At 38.2% G+C, this 22,780-nt stretch overlaps 2 protein-coding genes across 6 annotated transcripts; both read right to left on the bottom strand.

Moving 5' to 3' along the window:
• Window positions 1–2,512: 2,512 nt before the first annotated feature.
• Window positions 2,513–19,026, bottom strand: LOC124843620 (threonine-tRNA ligase 2). Of its 5 annotated transcripts, none has more exons than XM_088096068.1 (5): window positions 18,859–19,026; window positions 11,940–11,982; window positions 11,751–11,842; window positions 11,570–11,662; window positions 2,513–2,774 (listed from the first exon to the last, which is right to left on the bottom strand). In XM_088096068.1, the coding sequence occupies exons 1-5, from the start codon at window positions 18,931–18,933 to the stop codon at window positions 2,730–2,732; spliced, it is 348 nt and encodes a 115-aa protein (XP_087952194.1). In that variant the 5' UTR covers window positions 18,934–19,026; the 3' UTR covers window positions 2,513–2,729. The 5 variants fall into 5 exon arrangements, with proteins under 5 accessions (XP_087952194.1, XP_087952197.1, XP_087952196.1 ...); XM_088096071.1 differs by having other exon boundaries at window positions 2,513–2,742; window positions 18,859–19,021; XM_088096070.1 differs by having other exon boundaries at window positions 2,513–2,745; window positions 18,859–19,019.
• LOC148194084 (uncharacterized) lies at window positions 3,026–5,494 on the bottom strand (the record flags this gene model as incomplete). Its single annotated transcript, XM_088096358.1, has 1 exon — window positions 3,026–5,494. A coding segment is annotated over exon 1 (2,469 nt), but the record flags the coding sequence as incomplete, so codon positions are not given.
• Window positions 19,027–22,780: the final 3,754 nt, after the last annotated feature.

The raw sequence follows: 22,780 nt of genomic DNA, 5'->3' as shown, positions 1-22,780 counted from the left end.
CAATTACCTAAAACTCAAAATGACACTACTTAAAACATTAAAAAGTGTACTAAAAAGGTGAGAAATTGGAAATTGACCTAAAGTAGCCAAAGAATGTCTAATGTTGATATCCTAACAAGTTTAATGTACTTAAATGAAGCTAGGAATCATGTCAAATTGGATGAAGTTGGTAAATCTCAAATTTTGGCTACTTAAAACCTAAAAAGGGTACTAAATAGGTGATAAATTAGGAATTCACCTAAAGTAACCCAAGAATGTGTATTCTACACATCCTAACAAGTTTAAAGTAGATAAATAAAGCTAGGAAACTAGTCAAAAGCAAACAACTCCCTAAAACTCAAAGCTTGAGTAGTTCTAACCTAAAAAAGTCTAGTAAAAGGGTGAGAAATTACAAATTGACCTAAAGTAGACCAATTTTAACTAATGTTAACATCCTAATAAGTCTAAAGTAGTGAAATGAAGCTAGGAAAGTAGTCAAAAGCAAATAATTACCTAAAACTTAGTTTGAGTATTTTCAACCTAAAGAGTTTACTTAAAGGCTGAGAAATTGCCAATTCACCTAAAGTAGAGTAATTTTAAGTAATGTTAGCATCCTAACAAGTCTAAAGTAGTGAAATAAAGCTAGGAAATTACTCAAAAGCAACCATTACATCTGGCACATTTGACCAGAACAATGTCGTTAGTAGAGAGGCTTATGATGCACTTCTTGCCAGATTTGACAATCTTGAAAATCTGGTCAAAACATTGTTACCTCAGCAAGGACAGTCCCCATCATCATCCCAGCAGCCACGCCTACCTTAGCAGCCTTCCCAAACCATACCTATGCAAGAAGAATATCATGATGATGATTCTGATGATTACAATGATTATTAGACATTTAGGAACATTTGAAAACATTAAAGTTAGCTTTTTAATTTTCAAACTTTGTTATGCATTTAGGAACTTTTGAAGACCACTAAAGTTAGCTTTTTAATTTTCAAACTTTGTTACGCATTTAGGAACTTTTGAAGACCATTGAAGTTAGCTTTTTTATTTTCAAACTTTGTTATGCATGTAGGAACTTTTGAAGACCATTAAACTTAGAATTATATTTCAAAACATTGAAGTAATCTTGATGAATGTTGAATAATTGCATTTGATGAATTGTCTGGATGAATTGGCTGGTTGAATTGATGTTTGGATCATTCATTACTATTGATTGCTTATTTGCATGTTTCCTTATATTGGATATAAGGCACAAAAAAACTTGCACTGGAAATGGCATGTAGATTACCGACGGTCATAGTTCGTCGCTAATGCAAACATAGGCTTCATATTACCGACAACCTTAGACCGTCGGAAATATCATCCAGTTTTGCCCTTATTTACTGCGGGCTTTTGTCCCTCAATAATTACCAATGATTTGTAGCCTTTGGTATTACCGACGACTTTTGATCTTCAATAATTACCGATGATATTTTATCTGTCGGTAATATCAAAGGTCAATATCCATCAATAATGTTTTCCGACAACATCAAGGAAAATGTCTTTTCGAACTAGAGTAAGTGAAAAAATGGGTTATGACGTTCTTTTATTTGAGTTGTAAGTCTCCCAAACTTTTGTCACAAAATCAAGTGGTTGAATAGTAAAACCTATAATCTATGATGATTTTGTTGTAACTTGGACAAATATTATTATTATTCATTTGGTATTTACTTGTATTATCAGTTCATAAAGACAATATGCATAAATTATGCATTTTTGCCCTAGTCGTTACTTTTTCTTTTTTCCAAAGAGACTAAAATTTATTCAAAATTTATCATTTAAAAAACCTAACCATCTTAACTATAAATACCTAAATTAGAGAACAGCTTTATAAATGTAAAATTTAATTCTTATATTTAAATTAGAAAACATAAATTACAAAATGTGTAAAAAAATTTATTAGAAAAAGTAAGCAGAAAAAAAGAGTAAAGTTTCCATATGCATACGTACTTCCCTTAAAAAACAAAAATATTGAAATCGTCTCATAAATAATGACTTTTATTCAGAGTCACTGAAATGGTAACTTTTATGACGATTTTATAATTTAAAAAAAAAACTTAAAGTCATTAACGACTATTTTATAGTGAGCTGTCCACCAAAATGCAACTTCGTGATTTTTTTCATAAATTCTCAAAGCCATACATTAACGACAAAAAGTGCACATTTTGACGGAAAACCGAGAACAAGAGACTGGGTTGATAATAGGTCAATTTTGGAGTAACGTTTCGTTTGAGTTCTTAGTTGCAATGGTATGCATGGCAAACAAAAAGGCAAAGTATTCACTATAATTATGAAACTAATGCAAGTTCTTTCTCTCAGCAGACAGTCCTTTTCTTCGGCTCGAAACTATTTGTTTACTGTGCCATTTCCTTTCAAAAAGGATTCTCTACTTTGCAGATTCGAATTGCCAAAAGTATATTAAACGATTGAGTTTTGCAAGGACTAATGTGCAGTTAAAAAGAAAAAAAGAAACAATACACAAGTTAAGTGTCATCAAACTAATGGCCCACACTGTAGAGTGTAAATGACCATGTACAGAAAAATTCACATAATATTTAATACAAGAATATATTATTTGTCCTTTCATATGGTTATGTTTAGTTCAAGTTCAAATTTATATTAATAAAAAAGATTATAAAAAAAAATAACTTCAGTCAGTTCATGTGTCCTCGCTTCATCTCTGATACCGAATGTTTAATCCTGGCTCATTTTCTGTGGCTGCTGTGGAGCAATAAAGCCAAATGTATGAGCTAAAGCCGGAAGAAATTTGTCAATCATAATGTGTGAGCTAAAGCTGGAAGAAATTTGTCTATCATAATGTATGAGCAAAACAAAGATCTGATTTATAAGTTGTAAAACCAATAAAGCTTAAACATATTTAGCATCGCCACGAATATCAACTATAAACCAAAATACTCAAAGAAAAAGCTTCTGTCAATCTCAGCTCGTAAACTCAAGAACTCTACAATTTCATTCTCTGTAGCTGCTCGTGCGCTGCTCGTAAACCGAATATTTTATAGTGAGTTGTCCTCGGCTCTCCCCATTCCACCACGGCTTTCGTCTTATCACCATCCATCTCCACCCCCTGTTCTGAGATTTGATGGCCTAAATATTGGATCCTCCTTCTTCCAAACTCACATTTCTTTTGGTTGGCCACCCATCCATTCTCCTCTAGCACCCGTAGCACTCCGTCTAAATGCAGCAAGTGGTCTTCCCATGTGGAACTGTAAACAAGGATATCATCAAAAAAAACTAACACCCATTTCCTAAGATACTTCCGCAATAGCTCATTCATCGTACTCTGGAAAGTAGCAGGGGCATTGGTGAGCCCAAATGGCATAACAAGGAACTCGAAATGGCCGAGGTGAGTGCGGAAAGCAGTCTTGGGCACATCCCCTTCCTCCATTCTAATCTGGTGATATCCAGATTTTAAATCAATTTTCGAAAAGTAACGTGCACCGGTCAGCTCATCTAGCAATTCTTCTATCACGGGGATAGGAAACTTATCGGGGACAGTTGCTTTATTTAGGGCCCGGTAATCTACACAGAATCTCCAACTCCCATCCTTCTTCTTCACCAAGATGACTGGACTAGAGAATGGGCTCGTGCTCGGACGAATGATGCCTGCCTTCAACATATCTTCCACCTGCTTCTCAATCTCCCCCTTCATGAGGTGAGGGTAGCGATATGGCCTCACATTTATGGGGTCTACTCCCTCTTTTAGTTGGATGCGGTGTTCTCTGTTTCGGTTTGGAGGCAGCCCCTGAAATTCACGGAAAACGGAATAGTGCGCCTGTAGCACCGCCTGTAATTGTTTTTTCTGCTCTTCCGTCACATCACTATCCCACTCACTGCAGTTTTCCTTCTCCACTTTGCACAGATTCCAAACCACAGCCCCTGAGTCAGCTTCCACTAGTTTAAACAAGCTCTTAGCATTCACCACCTGTCTCGATAATGATGGGTCGCCCCTTATACGTATCTTCTTGTCCCCCACTTTATAAACCATAGTCATTTTTCCCCAATTGGTGCTTACTTCTCCTAGTTTGGCCAGCCATGCAACTCCCAAAATTACATCTACACCCCCCAGCTCAAAGACGTAAAAATCTTCCTCCACATCGACTTCCTCCAGCTTCACCGTCACCTTCTCACACCGGCCCCGCGTCATTCTCCGATGGCCATCACCCAAACTCACGCAGTACGCCGGGGTGTCCGTCACCTTCAATGCTAATTCCTCCGTCAGCTTCCGGCCTATGTAGTTGTGACTGGCGCCGCTGTCTATCAGCACCACCACCCTCCTTTCTCCGATCATCCCCGTCAATTTTAGCGTTCTGGCCGACGTTAGCCCTTCTGCAGAACAGGCCGATAACTCCAAGAGCTTCTCTCCTTGGGTTTCGGGTTCTTCTCCCACTTCCTCCTCCTCGTCTTCCGCTAACAATAATACCCTCAAACTCTTATCATCACAACGATGGCCGGGCGCGAATGGGCCACCGCACCGGAAGCAACGACCCTCCTTGCTTCTCTTGAGAAACTCCGGATATGGTAGGTTTCTCACCATTCTTCCACGGTTATCGTTCCCACCCGCAATATTCGGTCTCGTATTCGCGTTCGCGATACCCCCATCTCTTCTCGCATTTCCCGCCGTCTCCACTCGGCCTCCTTGGTTTGCCGGATTACGAATCGGGTCTGTTCGTATCACTCCTCCCGATGATCGCGCCCCTACAGGGTTCATTCGGAACCCACTCGCAAAACCCCCTTGCGCTCTCACCATCGCATCCTCCACGTCCCGAGCGACCCTCATTGCCTCCATTAAATCCCGCGGGTTCTGGATTCGAACCTGCCCCTTTATGTCCTCCCGCAGTCCGGCGAGGAAATATCCGAGTACTTGCTCCTCCGGAATGCCCCTCGTCTGTCCAGTCAATACCTCAAAGGTGCGCACAAATTCCTCCACCGTGCCCTCCTGTCTCAACGACGCCAACCTTTCGAACACCGTTCCTCTGAATCCCCCACCGAACCGGTTGATCATCGCGGCCTTCAAACCGTCCCAGGAGCGATTTCTTGCTTTCTGTCTCCAGAACGTAAACCAGTACGCTGCGCTTCCCTCCATACTCACATACGCGATTTCCACTTTGTCTTCATCGCTCATCACCTTCTGAATGTCGAAAAACCTTTCCGCTCTGTTGAGCCAACTCAAAGGCTCGTCTCCATCGAATGTCGGCAATTCAATCCTTTTCCGCCACGACTTTTGTTCCTCGCCTCTGTTTCCATTCCCTCCATTCTCATTTTCCCCCACGACTCGGTGTCTGTTGTCGTTCACCGAACTGGCATCAGAACTCCCCTCCGGTGGATTAACGCTCGTACCCAAGACCCTCATAATTTGCTGCAAGTCTCGTCGTACAGCCGCTGACTCAGCCTTCATTCCCTCCATCGTGATCTCAATTGCCTCCAGTCTCGCATCGGTATGGTTCTCCATCTTCGTTCACTTCTCGCAAAATTTGGAATCCGGCAGGTCGGACCAAATTGATAGGTTTCTTGTTAAAGAATTCCTATCTCTCACTCAACAACTCTCGGAAACAGTACAGAAAGTCTGTATAACCTCTGATATTATTGACTTTCAAGAAAGAATGCAAGAATAGGAAGAACAAAGGAAGCTTAACCTTCCCCAACAAGGATAACCAAATCCTGTTTTAGAAACTACTAACTGTCCAATCCCTCTCCCCTTATTCCCCTTAACTATTTATACACAATAAGTGTTCCCCTTTTTAACTGTCAGACAGTTAGGCCAGCTAATGCAACTAACTACTCACATACTCTTCTTTCTCCTAACATACACCCTCATCATCCTATCATTACCCCCCCCTCCATCCATAACCTTGTCCTCAAGGTTAAATTCTGGAAACTGTTCCTGGATTGTGGTTTGATCTTCCCAAGTTGCTCCTTCTTTTCCCCCTGTCTGCCATTCTACCAGAACTTGGTGACATACTTCATCTTCTTTTTGAATTTGCCTACGCTCCAAAATTCTTGCTGGCCAAAAAGCAGGACCGTCAGCTTGCAACTCCTCTGGCAACATCTTTTCAATCCCATGGTCCCCCACCGCTTTCTTTAACTGCGCCACATGAAACACTGAATGAATCCTGGCAGATTCAGGTAACTCCAATCGAAAAGCTACACTCCCCACCTGCTGTAACACCTTGTAGGGCCCAAAATAACGTGCCGAGAGTTTTGGGTGTAGTCTAGTTGGCATTGAAGATTGACGGTGTGGTCTAATCTTCAAGTACACCCAATCTCCTACTTTTATATCTATCTCCCTCCTCTTCTTATCTGCTTGCTGCTTCATTAATTCCTGAGCCCGATTCAAGTGATACTTTAGCTGTTTGAGGGCTTCATCTCTTGTCATCAAATCCTGCGCCACTGCCTCCACTGGTGTTTCCCCCGGAATGAACCGGCTAAATGAGGGAGGTGCTCTCCCATATACAACTTCAAACGGCGTGCATCTTGCAGCTCCTTGATAGCTCGTGTTATACCAAAACTCAGCCCAAGGAAGCATAGCATACCAGCTCTTTGGTTGTTCAGAGCAAAAGCACCGCAAATATCCTTCAACAATGCGGTTAACCACCTCAGTTTGCCCATCCGTCTCTGGATGATACGCCGTGCTCATTTTGAGCTGTGTTCCCTGCATCTTGAATAATTCCTTCCAGAAAATACTCAGAAATAAGGGATCTCTATCACTCACCATAGAAACCGGAATCCCATGTAGCCTGATGATCTCTTTGGTGAACACATCAGCTACGGTTTTAGCAGAATATGGGTGTTTCAATGCTATAAAATGCGCGTATTTACTCAACCTGTCCACCACTACCATAATGGCATCATACCCCTGGGATTTAGGTAATCTTACTATGAAGTCCAAGCTGATTTCCTCCCAAACAGCTTGCGGAATGGGTAGGGGTTGCAGTAGCCCTTGAGGATTTGCTGCCAAGTACTTATGCTGCTGGCATACTGCACAACTCGCCACAAATTCAGTGATTGTCTTCTTCATCCCCACCCAATACAAAGATTGGGCTATCCTCCTATATGTACGATAGACTCCCGAGTGCCCCCCAGTTTTGGTTACATGGAATTCATCAAGTAACTTTGGTATCCAAACTGAACTGGACGATATCACCATCCGGCCTTTGTAATGCAATCTTTCATTTTCTAAAGTGTAAGCTCCATGAGAGTTTGAATCCTGTTTCAGATCAGCAATCACTTTCTGCAATGTCACGTCCTCCTCTACCTCTCGCAGGATGTCGTTAAAATCCTGCCAAAAGGGTCTGGAAATGAGCTGTAATTCTCTTTCTTCCCTCTCTCCTTCATCTCTCCTCGAGAGGGCATCAGCAGCCTTATTGGTACTTCCCTTTTTATATACGATCTCAAAGTCATATCCCATTAATTTTGCCAACCAGTTTTGCTGACTTTGAGTGGTAATTCTCTGTTCCATCAAGTATTTCAAACTGCGCTGGTCAGTGTGCACGGTAAATTTCCTCCCCACCAAGTAAGGTCTCCAGTGCTGAATGGCTAAAACGAGAGCCATTAATTCTTTCTCATAAATTGACTTACTTAGAGAAGCCGTAGACAAAGCCTTGCTAAAAAAAGCTATCGGTCTCTTATTCTGGGTCAACACAGCTCCCACCCCACCTCCAGAGGCATCACACTCGATGTGAAACTCTTGTTCGAAGTTTGGCAAAGCTAACACGGGAGCTGAGGTTATCGCAGCCTTCAACGTATCCATCGCTTGTTTTGCTTGCTCGGACCAGTCAAACTTACCCTTCTTCAATAGCTCCGTCAATGGTCTGGCCAATTTTCCATATCCCGCCACGAATCTTCTATAGTAACCCGTTAACCCCAAGAAACCCCTTAATGCCTTCAAGCTCCTCGGCTCTCCCCATTCCACCACGGCTTTCGTCTTATCACCATCCATCTCCACCCCCTGTTCTGAGATTTGATGGCCTAAATATTGGATCCTCCTTCTTCCAAACTCACATTTCTTTTGGTTGGCCACCCATCCATTCTCCTCTAGCACCCGTAGCACTCCGTCTAAATGCAGCAAGTGGTCTTCCCATGTGGAACTGTAAACAAGGATATCATCAAAAAAAACTAACACCCATTTCCTAAGATACTTCCGCAATAGCTCATTCATCGTACTCTGGAAAGTAGCAGGGGCATTGGTGAGCCCAAATGGCATAACAAGGAACTCGAAATGGCCGAGGTGAGTGCGGAAAGCAGTCTTGGGCACATCCCCTTCCTCCATTCTAATCTGGTGATATCCAGATTTTAAATCAATTTTCGAAAAGTAACGTGCACCGGTCAGCTCATCTAGCAATTCTTCTATCACGGGGATAGGAAACTTATCGGGGACAGTTGCTTTATTTAGGGCCCGGTAATCTACACAGAATCTCCAACTCCCATCCTTCTTCTTCACCAAGATGACTGGACTAGAGAATGGGCTCGTGCTCGGACGAATGATGCCTGCCTTCAACATATCTTCCACCTGCTTCTCAATCTCCCCCTTCATGAGGTGAGGGTAGCGATATGGCCTCACATTTATGGGGTCTACTCCCTCTTTTAGTTGGATGCGGTGTTCTCTGTTTCGGTTTGGAGGCAGCCCCTGAAATTCACGGAAAACGGAATAGTGCGCCTGTAGCACCGCCTGTAATTGTTTTTTCTGCTCTTCCGTCACATCACTATCCCACTCACTGCAGTTTTCCTTCTCCACTTTGCACAGATTCCAAACCACAGCCCCTGAGTCAGCTTCCACTAGTTTAAACAAGCTCTTAGCATTCACCACCTGTCTCGATAATGATGGGTCGCCCCTTATACGTATCTTCTTGTCCCCCACTTTATAAACCATAGTCATTTTTCCCCAATTGGTGCTTACTTCTCCTAGTTTGGCCAGCCATGCAACTCCCAAAATTACATCTACACCCCCCAGCTCAAAGACGTAAAAATCTTCCTCCACATCGACTTCCTCCAGCTTCACCGTCACCTTCTCACACCGGCCCCGCGTCATTCTCCGATGGCCATCACCCAAACTCACGCAGTACGCCGGGGTGTCCGTCACCTTCAATGCTAATTCCTCCGTCAGCTTCCGGCCTATGTAGTTGTGACTGGCGCCGCTGTCTATCAGCACCACCACCCTCCTTTCTCCGATCATCCCCGTCAATTTTAGCGTTCTGGCCGACGTTAGCCCTTCTGCAGAACAGGCCGATAACTCCAAGAGCTTCTCTCCTTGGGTTTCGGGTTCTTCTCCCACTTCCTCCTCCTCGTCTTCCGCTAACAATAATACCCTCAAACTCTTATCATCACAACGATGGCCGGGCGCGAATGGGCCACCGCACCGGAAGCAACGACCCTCCTTGCTTCTCTTGAGAAACTCCGGATATGGTAGGTTTCTCACCATTCTTCCACGGTTATCGTTCCCACCCGCAATATTCGGTCTCGTATTCGCGTTCGCGATACCCCCATCTCTTCTCGCATTTCCCGCCGTCTCCACTCGGCCTCCTTGGTTTGCCGGATTACGAATCGGGTCTGTTCGTATCACTCCTCCCGATGATCGCGCCCCTACAGGGTTCATTCGGAACCCACTCGCAAAACCCCCTTGCGCTCTCACCATCGCATCCTCCACGTCCCGAGCGACCCTCATTGCCTCCATTAAATCCCGCGGGTTCTGGATTCGAACCTGCCCCTTTATGTCCTCCCGCAGTCCGGCGAGGAAATATCCGAGTACTTGCTCCTCCGGAATGCCCCTCGTCTGTCCAGTCAATACCTCAAAGGTGCGCACAAATTCCTCCACCGTGCCCTCCTGTCTCAACGACGCCAACCTTTCGAACACCGTTCCTCTGAATCCCCCACCGAACCGGTTGATCATCGCGGCCTTCAAACCGTCCCAGGAGCGATTTCTTGCTTTCTGTCTCCAGAACGTAAACCAGTACGCTGCGCTTCCCTCCATACTCACATACGCGATTTCCACTTTGTCTTCATCGCTCATCACCTTCTGAATGTCGAAAAACCTTTCCGCTCTGTTGAGCCAACTCAAAGGCTCGTCTCCATCGAATGTCGGCAATTCAATCCTTTTCCGCCACGGCTTTTGTTCCTCGCCTCTGTTTCCATTCCCTCCATTCTCATTTTCCCCCACGACTCGGTGTCTGTTGTCGTTCACCGAACTGGCATCAGAACTCCCCTCCGGTGGATTAACGCTCGTACCCAAGACCCTCATAATTTGCTGCAAGTCTCGTCGTACAGCCGCTGACTCAGCCTTCATTCCCTCCATCGTGATCTCAATTGCCTCCAGTCTCGCATCGGTATGGTTCTCCATCTTCGTTCACTTCTCGCAAAATTTGGAATCCGGCAGGTCGGACCAAATTGATAGGTTTCTTGTTAAAGAATTCCTATCTCTCACTCAACAACTCTCGGAAACAGTACAGAAAGTCTGTATAACCTCTGATATTATTGACTTTCAAGAAAGAATGCAAGAATAGGAAGAACAAAGGAAGCTTAACCTTCCCCAACAAGGATAACCAAATCCTGTTTTAGAAACTACTAACTGTCCAATCCCTCTCCCCTTATTCCCCTTAACTATTTATACACAATAAGTGTTCCCCTTTTTAACTGTCAGACAGTTAGGCCAGCTAATGCAACTAACTACTCACATACTCTTCTTTCTCCTAACATACACCCTCATCATCCTATCATAGCCTGAAATCAGGAAAAGAAATAGTGCGAAGCCATGAGCCAGATTCCAAACAACAGCATTACATAACTTTCACCAAGTAAAAAGGTATACAGTAAGTAGAACAAATTTCATTAATCATGTTTGATAACCATTGGAAGAGCAATCAAACATTTGATGCAAATTCTCACCGTCCAGATCGAGTTTCAAAACTCAAACATAGTTTAACACTCCTTTTGACGAAATTTAAAAGTTATAACAGAGAATGCGGTTTCGAAACAAAGCTGGTTGTGTATAAGAACTTACCAAATTATTAAACTACTTGTTTTTCTGACCTCAAGAAGAAGAAGAAAAGCAGTGGCACATAAAACCAATTTCGGCTGCAAGGCTAATTCTAAGCTAATATTTAAAACATGATTCCTATATTAAAATTTTCAATCCATATTAATTTTATTCTTTCTTTTATAAATAGATATATAATGGCCTGATTTGAACCTCAAGCCAAGCTACATCTTAAAATATGCAGAACATCTTGAACCATAGATTCCTATATTAAAATTTTCAATCCATATTAATTTTTCTTTCTTTTATAAATAGATATAATGGCCTGATTTGAACTTCAAGCCAAGCTACATCTTAAAATATGCAGAACATCTTGAACCATGTATTTCTCAAAAGTGTAACAGAAAAAGAAAATCAGTTGCCTCATTTCTATATGAAAGGTATAATCCAAATAATTGTATGACACTATGGGTACAAACTTCTAAAGCCACACTCGTTGAAATAATGCGCATTTATTAATTAATCAAAACCATTGAAAGAAACATCAGCGATACTCACTTGCTCTAACTTTAAATTAGCTTCCTTGAGTGATCTCGCGAGATGAATTAATCGGTATTGAAGTTTTGCATTTTCTTCTGTAAGCGTTCGAATCTGCAAATTAAAATTATTAGTAATGAGGTATGATATTGAACCATTACCAAAATGTAATGTATATAAACAAACCATAGATGAGGACAACCTTCTCTTTTTCCGAAATAATTTCTGCATTTGCAGCTTTCAGCTTTGACTGAAGATCATTAATCACTTTCGTGTTTTCCTCATTTCTAGCATCTGAGCAAAATCTCATATAAAGGTAATTTAGGTCCACAATCTCAAGGACAGTCAATCAGAATATACTAATGGTTGTCTCGAGTACCTTAGCACGTACCTTCTTTATTATTCAAGGTAGCTTCTAGTCTTGATAAGCGCTCCTATAATAGAGATAAGCTGGTAAGAGAGTTGTAACTTGTAGGAAATCCTTCTTTTAAAAAATAAGTACAGGAAAAACTGAAAAAAAAAAGAGTTGTGCTGTATTTGATTGAAAATAAGATGAAAAATTTGTAATTAAAATGTCAAAACAAGAAATAAAAACTCAAGTAAATGCTCTGCAAGTTCTTCCCATTCTGACATATTATTAACAGCCGTGTCTCACAAGTCACAACAGTGCCAAAATGTCACGCAGTTGGTATTGCAGCAAGTTTGTCGTCAGAGAATACAGTGGAAGCTGATTTAATATCAGCCCAAGATATGGAAAGCAAAGAAAAAAGAATGTCTGGGGGAAGTCCTTTACATATCCATTTTTCAGAGTCAAATACACTCTAACCTCAAGCCATACGCAGTTCAGTTTTACATAATCTAGGTAAACGATTTAGCAACTTACTAAACAGTTCAACCTAATACTTGAAACAGCAAACCTACCATGACCTAGTCTCCATTCCAAATAGAAGGAACGTTGGTGCAGAACATGCAAGAAAGGGGCTCAATTATAAGTTATAACAATATTTTTTATTATGCACTTGTGGTAAGTTATTATCATAAAACTGAATTTACATGAAAGCAATGTAAATCATCCATTTCCTTGAAAAATGATGACCCATAGGTAAGGTATAAGGTACCAATAAAGGATGTATCTAGTGAACTTTTCAATAGAGATAAACCTTTTCTTTTCACTCATGGAAATCATTCCAGGGATATGGTACCTCTTAATCTAGTGAACTTTTGATCTGAGGTTTCTGCTCTTAAACTCTTCATTTTGATAACCCAAATTCTGTTTCAAACTATCGTCTCAGCCTTTCCCTCCAGCATGAAGTGAATGCAAACTACTAAAACACTCAAAACCAACTGAAAATAGATAAAAAGACAGAAGTAAGGCTATGTTTGCATTGTTGAAAAGTGATGAATGGAATGGAGTGGGTGAAAAAATAGAAATAAACTTCAGTCCTATTATTTGGATGTATTATGAGTAGAAAAAAGTTTTATTTCTTTGTTTGTCCAATGAATAGAGCCGAATAACTCATTTTTTATTCATATATTACCCTTATCTTAACTATGTAAACTTCAATCATGTGTTATCTTCATCTTAACAAGCTAATGACTGTTGTAATATTGCAAAAGTTAAACGTTGGTGTTTGAACGTTTTACAATGTTAATATTCTTTTACTAATTGGCAACGTTAATATTTTTATTAATTAGCAACAGTCAAATTTTTAAGTGCTGCAACTGTCAAATTATTTATTGCTTTTATTGTCTTTTATTGATTTTATTCTCCCCTAGCTCTATAAATAGAGAGTTCTTCCTCCATTCCAAGACAAACCAAAAGCAATCTTCTCTCATCCTCTTTTCTTCCTTTCCTCTTCTAAAAATATTTTGGGTTATTTTATACTCTTTTTAGAGATCCTTGCTAGTTCTAAGATCCTCAGAAATATTCTGGGAAGTTCCTATTGTATCCTGGGGAGCTTGCGCAATACACCGCGGATAAGTCCTTAAGGATAGTGAATCTACACGCCTTAGGAAATTTTGTTCGTGTTTCTGTCAGCTTTTTACAACAATCTTAAGGACTTAAGGCTAACATCAACAACTCAATCCCGGAGGATCAAAATATTGTTTCCGAAACTTAGACAGTCTTCGCGAAACCCTTTCCGAACATGTCAAAAGTCGAGGTTTTCTCTGGATAGAACTTTCAAAGGCTGGCAAGGTGCTCACAGCAACGGTGGCTTTTGATCGCATTTGTAGGAACCGCGGATGAGGATGAAGAAGAGGGAGACGAGGTGACAACTTAGAGTTCATTGGAGTTAGGATGATGAACTCTAATTTTCATGTGTCATGCCTTTCTAATGTTTGAGGAAAGGTGGAAAAGATTTTCTCTCCAAAGAAAGGAAAAGAAACAAGAAGATGAGGTACTTGAGTAAATTTTCGTATACTTTACCTACAAAGAGAAAAGCACAACCAAATATTTTCTCGTTTACCAATCTTAAATATTTTAAAATTGTGGGGGTGTAGGTAATTTTACTTAATTACTTGAAGAAATAAATTTGGCTTTTCACCTAATGATGTTACTCTAAATCTGGAAGTAGAGAATATGTCGTTATATATTTATATATGAACGACATGTTAATGATTGTCACATGCAATAAGATAATATTTAAAAATCAAGGTTTTTAGATCAAATTTTGAAATGAAAGACATAGGTGAAACTAATGTGATGTTAGGTATTAGAATCATAAGGAAGGAAGATAGTATATTACTATCCCAAGAACAATATATTGAGAAACTTCTTAAGAAGTTTAGGTTTTATGACTCAAACCACTGAGTACCCTTTTTGATGACAATTCTAAATTAATAAAATAAATAAATAAAGGAGAATCTATATCTCAGCCTTAGTATGTCCAGATAATTGGGAGCTTACTACACTTGGTGAACTTTTCTAAACCTGATATTGCTTATGCAGTAGGTAGACTGAGTAGATACACTCAATGTCCAAAACAGGAACAATGGAACAATGGATTATGCCATTGAATACAGTGGATTTCCCGCTGTACTAGAAGGGTACAGTGATGCTAACTAGATCTCTGATTCAGATGAGGCAAAATCCACTAGTGGTTATGTAATCACACTTGGGGGTGGTGCGATTACATGGAGGTCAGCCAGGCAAACAATTATTGCAAGATCAACAATGAAATCTGAGTTTGTTGCTCTTGAGAAGGCTGGTAATGAGGTTGAGTGGTTGAAAAACTTTTTAGCTAACATTCTACTAGGAATGAAACCAACCCCATCGGTATCAATACACTGTGATTGCCAATCGGCAATAGCTATATCTAAAAACAAGAATTACAATGGAAAGAATATACATATACAATTGAGACACAATTTGGTGAAGCAGCTGCTAAAGAGTGGAACCATTTCCATTAATTATGTGAAGTCATAATGGAATCTAGCAGATCCTCTGACAAAAAACCTAGGAAGATTAATGATATTAGAATCATCGAGGAGAATGAGACTTAAGCCACTTGCAAACAAACAAGTGATGGTAACCCAACCTATGTGATTGGAGATCCATGAATAAGGTTCATTTGGGTTAAAACAAGTAACCTGTTAGTTCTGATACCACTAAATTGATTTTAATCAATTATGTCCCTTCCTATAGTGTGTGTGTGAAAGTGATAAAAGACTACATTATTGAGAGGCTAAACTTTGTCATTAAAATTCTATGTAGTGAAAGAATTTTAGCTTAAACAAAGTTTTTAATGATTTTCATATCCCTCATGGGTGGTGTATGATTTGCAGCATACACTTGATGAAATAACCTATATGAGTGTCGAGTGGGGCCGCTTGCATGAGATCTTGGCATGACCTCTAAAGCACTCATGAATATCGGGCACGCGCATGGCCTAGTAAGCGCAACACAGCGATAATAGCAAGGATTGTGGGGGTGTATTGTGATTGATAAACCTCTAACACACGTCAATTGTCTTTAGTTCATATAGTTTGCTATACCAACTACACTCTGTGTTAAGTATCTCAATCTAAGACTGGTTCATATAACTTACTATACCAGCTCTGATGCATTACATCCTTTGAGACGCAGAATAAAAGTTTCTTATCTTTTCTTTCAACTCTCTTTTGCAATATGTGGGGGATTGTTGTAATATTGCAAAAGTTAAATGTTGGTGTTTGAACGTTTTACAATGCTATTTGAACGTTTTACAATGCTAATATTCTTTTATTAATTGGCAATGTTAATATTTTTATTAATTAGCAACAATCAAATTTTTAAGTGCTACAACGGTCAAATTATTTATTTCTTTTATTGTCTTTTATTGATTTTATTCTCCCCTAGCTCTATAAATAGAGAGTTCTTCCTCCATTCCAAGACAAACCAAAAGCAATATTCTCTCATTCTCTTTTCTTCTTTTCCTCTTCTAAAAATATTTTGGGTTATTTTATACTTTTTTAGAGATCCTTGCTAGTTCTAAGATCCTCAGAAATATTTTGGGAAGTTCCTGTTGTATCCTGGGACCTTACGCAATACACCGTAGATAAGTCCTTAAGGACAGTAAATCTCTACACGCCTCAAGAAATTTTGTTCGTGTTTCTGTCAGCTTTCTACAACAATGACAACATTTTGCAGCAACTTGGCAGTAAAAATATGTTCCAGAAACTAAAATACGTTGAGGATAATGAAACTAAGATTTCATGAAAGGCTTGACTTGGTTTGGATAAGAACATCACGATTAAAAATGTGACAAAATCATTTTCCAAAATTAAAAACAAAGAAAATAAATTAGTTGCATATCTACATGCCTAGAAAAATGTGTTGAGAGATCAGTGTAGTTATTGCAAAAGCTAAGCCAAAAGGAGGAGCATGCAAAATATAATAATTATTAGTTAAATCATAATTTTAAAACGAAAAGAAAAACCATTATTGTACTCTTATTTTAAAGCGAAGGAGAGCAGTCCTAGTGGAATTGTTGAGTCAGGAGAAAATATTTTGTTAAGTTACAAGAGGATATTGTAATCATTACAAGTGTCCTCCTGTAACATGCTAGAGATCTCTTTGAAATTATTAGCGACAAAGATCTCTGTATATGGATGCTTATGTATTGTTTCATTAATTTAATTCAATAAGAACTTTTCTCTCATAAGTTGGTATCAATGCTCCAGATCATCTGGAGCTATGTTTCCGCATTTTTCCTGTTGTCATATTAGCTACTTTTTTCATTTTTAGGGGTTGCCTAAAGCACACTCCTTTCCTTTATTTATTTGGGTTGCTTGAAATGCACCCAAATTTAAAAACCACTATCACTATCACCATCATCACCACCACCATCATTGGTGCTGGAGCCGCCAACCTAAAAAGCAAGCACATTAGGAGGGTCGTCATCCTCCAATTTCGCAACTGCTGGAGTTGCACCACCATCGGAACAGCCATGCACCCACACACTGCCCCTTCTTTGTGCATGGAGCTCACGAGCCACCCATTTTCGGTGTGTGACAGCTTGTTTGATTGCCATTCTTGCCACCGCTTACTTCGTCAGAGCAAACTTGAGGTAGCAGTTCCAAACATGCCCCTGTTCAGCACTTTAACCTCGGGTTGCATATCTCTCCTTTAAAAAGGGGCATATTCACTACTTTCTACGTGAAAACAAAAGGCATAAGGAATCTCTTCATTTGATATGGCAACTCTACTTAGCAATGTTGATCTTTCACATTCGCCTAATGATAGCCCTCTTAAAGGTCAAAATTATCTCTAGTGCGCTCAATTTATTAGACGCACATTGAAGGGTATGGATAGACTCAACCATATTGAAAGGGAGGTCACACCCTAAGATCTAACAAATTTCTGAATTTGGAACGATGATGACTTGCAGAGTATTACATGGCTATAGGGATCCTTAACTATAATGCCAGTGAAATTTGGGAATATCTTGGAAATACTTATTCTAGGCGGACATCTCTACGTGTTATGGGTTATGAGTTAGAAACCAAGATATTAGTGCCAAATAGGAGGCCCTCTCTGTTGCAAAACAGTATGGAATACTAAGGGGTTTGAGGATTGAGTTGGACCAATGTTAAAATCTGAAGCTTGAAAATAGCATGGATGTCATCATTTCTTTCCATTAATCGAAAAGACAGGCTAAAAGTTTTCTTTAGCTATGGAACCAGAATAGAAAAACCAGCTCTACTGCACTAGTGTTTCAAGCAGTAAGACGTACAATAAACCCAGAATCGCCTTTTTTGTTGTTCTCTCAAGAAGCTAAGATATGACTGTTTTAGAAAATAAGCTACACAAATGGTACAGCTCCCGAATTTACAAGTAAATTCCAGGGATGCAAATTTGTGATGCCGGGTTAGTCAAGGGAGAAACCAACCAAACAAAAACGAAGAGTTGAGTAATATTCATATAGAGATAGTTTTGAAGTGAATCTTGAATTGATTATCCGAGTTCTTTTCAAATATGCCTACAAATGCTACTTATACATCTGTTAGATCTCTTACATTCAACCAATGAACTAATTAATCACCTAAAGCCGTGTGGTATGTCTCAACTTGTTACTGGAAATGGAAATTCATGGAATCATGTTAGAAGTCTCACAACAAATAGAAATAAGACTAATTTATAATACAAATCTTATCTTACAAGTTATTTTGTGAGGTGAGTTAGACTTAAAGCATTTCTTACTATAGTATTCTAACAAGATTTGTTGTTTTATTGGACATATTAGTCCATTTCTTACTATGGTATTCTAATAAGATTTGTTGTTTTATTGACACCCGCTAAGAAAATTACTTTCAAAATGTCATAAGAGAGGCACAAATGTGAAAACTGCACCCTGTTTACAACATTCACACATTTCTGTTCTACAAAGTAAATACGACAATAACTTTCGACCCTACTATCACTATAAAATATAAAAAACAAGATAACATGTCGGGTAAATTACTAATCACTAATTTGACGATAAGAAAGAAAGAAAAAACTAAACAAGTAAATGCTTTCATGCTTCGAGATGAAAACAGCGAACAAACTAAACTAATCAAAATGTACACGTTTCAGTAAGCAAAACGGAGTTTCACTCCACTTCATGCGCTGCTACAGTATTATCTTTAACTCAACTGATTTCTTCCAAAACTTATCAAACAATTGGATTCTTCGTACCAACGAATACGAGTTTGATTTTGCTTCAACACTAAACGAAAACGCGAAGGGCTCGAGTAACGGATTTTCAATCGCAAATAGGAATGATAGGTTTTCAAACAAAGAAGGAATGAAAGAGAGCGATAAGATGAGAAAATGAAGAGTGAGTGACCTCTGCTTCTGCGGCTCTCTTATAGAAAGGCTTTAAGGTGAGTTGAAGGTCCACCATTTTCGCGCTCTCCGCCATTGTTGCGTATCGCACTCACTCAACGCTTCGAACTGTTCCTTCTTGCTTAAATACACAAATATGAAATAGGTTTAGCTTAGTAAGGTGGGAGACTAATAGATGTGACCACCATGGGAATTTCATTTACACAGTTGGATCCTTTTCAATTTTAAGTAAAAATTTCATACATACATATATATATATATATATATATATATATATATATATATATATATATATATATATATATATTAGATTATATATTTTTAGATTTTTCATCTCTTTTTATAACCAACTAAGAGCAAAACAATAGATAAAGTGAATATATAATTAATTATCTCACAAGCATGGTTAGCATTTGATCCATTATTTGGTGAAATAATTAAATAATTTATTCTAATTGAGTTTCCAAATATATCAAAGAATAATATAAATATAATCAAATGTTATTAAATCTAATTAATGAAGTTTTTTCACTTTTCTATGATTTTTTTTTTTTTGTGTTTCCTTTTATTAATCAATTATAATTGCTGTTGAACAGTTTGTTAAATAAAGAAGAATTTGTTTTACATACTTCGTGAAAGTTTTTGATACCAAGATACTTTTGTTACTTTGTTGCATGGTTTTTTATGATCTTGTGAAACATTCCACACCTTGTTTAGTATGTTCGTGCGAAAGATTTATGCATTGGATGATATTTCTTGAGAAGCGTTTAAGAGGTTTAATTCCTATTAAGTAATTACAGTTTTGTGTGTAAATTGTAGCTATGATGTGAATAATTAAGATAATCAAAACAATCTCCCTCAAATTGAAATAATTATAATTAGATGTAGGATTGAGTAAAATCGAATTAGTATATAAATCTTTTATACACTTTTTCTGTCTCTTGTCTATTAGTTTTACTTTCTAATATATTTCTTTACTTTTGCAAATCTCAGATACTTTTAATTATTTTTGAGAAATATAGATAATCTTACATACTAATTACTTTAATGATTATTTCATAGTTTAATTTAGAATAACAATCAAAATACTCAATATTATGAATGTGAAATATAAATTACTATAATGTAAATTTTTATTTTGTTACTATAACATCTTATTTGAATAGTATTAATACTACTATGCAAACATCATATATCCATTAAAAAAATAACAATTAATTTAAAAGAGGACATATAAAATGTTATTATAACATATAAAAAGACAAACAAGCACACAAATAAGATAAAAGGGTAAACTAATTTGACCAAAAATACAATTGAGTTATGAATATAACAATTAAACATAAGTAAATTAAACAAATTCTAAGCATACAAACATTAATGGTAGACTTGATCATATTTATACATGTACTGATGTTAAACTCTGATAGGTTATGTATTTGTGGTGGTCTCTCTTGCTATCGAGCCATTACCAATGGGTTTTATACTATCACACATAAGGTTACTCCGTTAACGACTTAGGTCAAGGTAAAACTCTTAGACTAGGATCTCGTGCTCTTTTCACCACATATCTCGCCCTTTTCTGCTTGAGATTGGATGATTACTAAAATATCAGGATAACCATTAATACGAAATCTTTACATAAACACATACACAACTTGAAACCACATGAGAAACTTCTCCTTGAAATTTCTTTCACATCATACTTGATACATAAATACAGTCATAACAGTTCATAAAGCATCACAAACTTTACACTAAAAACATACATAACATTCATAGAAAACTACTTCAGATAAGCAACAGTTAGAAAATCACAGATAAGCAATGGTCAAAAAATCATAGAATAGCACGTTGGCGTTCAAACTAATGCTCAGCGTAGAAGCTCTTGCAAAAGAGAGCGCTCAGCGTTAGTTTATGGCGCTCAATGCCAAAAGACAAAAAATAACTCCAAACCTGCAATGGTCACTGGTGCTTAAGGCCGCTCAACGGTGAAAACTGACGTTGAGAGCGTCATACCAAAAACATGCATATTCTCAAACTGTGATATGATGAACCATGTGCTAAATCAAATGAGCAAATTGATATTCCTAACTCAGGGATTGATCCAAATACATGTTTTGATGTCTAAAGGAATGACAATTTGCTTATCTCATCAAATACTTATTACATAAGTTCAACCTCAAATCAACCAATTCTAACATCCCACGATCATATTTCACTAAACAGAATTTCAGCACCATTTCAACTAATAAAGACTTCAATTTCATCCATTTCAAACATACCAACAAAGATACTTTCAACCAAGAGTCCCAACATAATATATATATATATATATATATATATATATATATATATATATATATATATATATATTTTGAGCTATATGATAGTGTGTTGCTTGACACATTTTAATTGGCCTATAATTGGTAATAGGTTATATATATATTTTGAGCTATATATTTTGACACTTTCAAGCAACACACTATCATATAGCTACTGATGGAATGAATCCATTTGGTAATTTAAGTACCAATCACAGTTGTTGGCCCGTTATACTGATAATTTACAACTTATCTCCTGGATTGTGCATGAAAAGAAAGTACATGATGTTGTCAATGTTGATATCTGGTCCAAAGCAGCCTGGAAATGACATCGATGTTTATCTAAGGCCACTAGTTGAAGACTTGAAGTTGTTGTGGGTTGATGGGGTTGAAATATTTGATGCCTTTGCTTCAGAAACTTTCATGATGCATGCCATGTTATTTTGCACCATTAATGACTTCCCAGCTTACGGTAATTTGTCGGGGTACAGTGTGAAGGGTCATAAAGCATGTCCTATATGTGAAGAAAACACTGCAGCTCAACAATTAAAACACGGAAGGAAGACAGTGTATATGCGTCATCGGCGATTTTTACAATCTAATCATCCATATCGAAGGTTAAAGAAAGCATTCAATGGAGAACAAGAGAAAGACAATGCACCCATTCCACTTACTGGACTTGAAGTTGCTGAGAAAGTTAATAAAGTACATCATATATTTGGGAAAACGTCGAAGAAGTCTTCTGTAACGACCCCTTGGAAGAAGAAATCAATATTCTTTGATCTTCCATATTGGTCAAAGTTAGATGTTAGACATTGCATAGATGTCATGCATGTTGAGAAAAATGTCTGTGATAGTTTGATTGGTACACTACTAAACATCCAGGGAAAAACAAAAGATGGAGTGAATGCGCGTTTGGATTTGGTTGACATGAAGATCCGAGAAGAGTTGGCACCAAGAGAGATTGGTAAACGTACTTATTTGCCCCCTGCATGTTACACAATGTCCAAACAAGAGAAGATAAGTTTTTGTCTTTGTTTAAAGAGTATCAAGGTACCACAAGGATACTCTTCAAATTTCAAGAGCTTAGTGTCAATGCAGGACTTAAAGCTTGTTGGACTGAAGTCTCACGATTGTCACGTCTTAATGCAACAGTTGTTACCAGTGGCAATTCGTGGAATTTTGCCCAAAAAAGTTAGGCTGACCATAACTCGATTGTGCTCATTTTTCTCGTCAATTTGTAGTAAAGTCATCGATCCTACAAAGTTAGATGAACTTCAAAGCGAAATTATCATCATCTTGTGTCAACTAGAAATGTTTTTCCCTCCATCCTTTTTTGACATCATGGTGCATTTACTTGTTCATTTGATCAGAGAAATAAAGTTGTGTGGACCAGTATACTTAAGATGGATGTATCCTATTGAGCGTTATATGAAGATTTTGAAACGGTACGTCAAAAATCAATATCGTCCAGAAGGTTCGATGATTGAAAGATATATTGCTGAAGAAAGTATTGAGTTTTGTTCTGAGTATATGACTAAAGCAAATCCGATAGGAGTCCCTCGGACATCATGGTTGAGTAGATATTCTACAAGTAAA

This window comes from Vigna umbellata, chromosome 8 (genome assembly GCF_029865625.1).
Source record: "Vigna umbellata cultivar VRB3 chromosome 8, Vumbellata_1.0, whole genome shotgun sequence".
In the NCBI taxonomy this organism is placed as follows: domain Eukaryota; kingdom Viridiplantae; phylum Streptophyta; class Magnoliopsida; order Fabales; family Fabaceae; genus Vigna; species Vigna umbellata.
The sequence above is the reverse complement of the archived record's forward strand: the minus strand, read 5'-3'. Positions and strand labels throughout refer to the sequence as shown.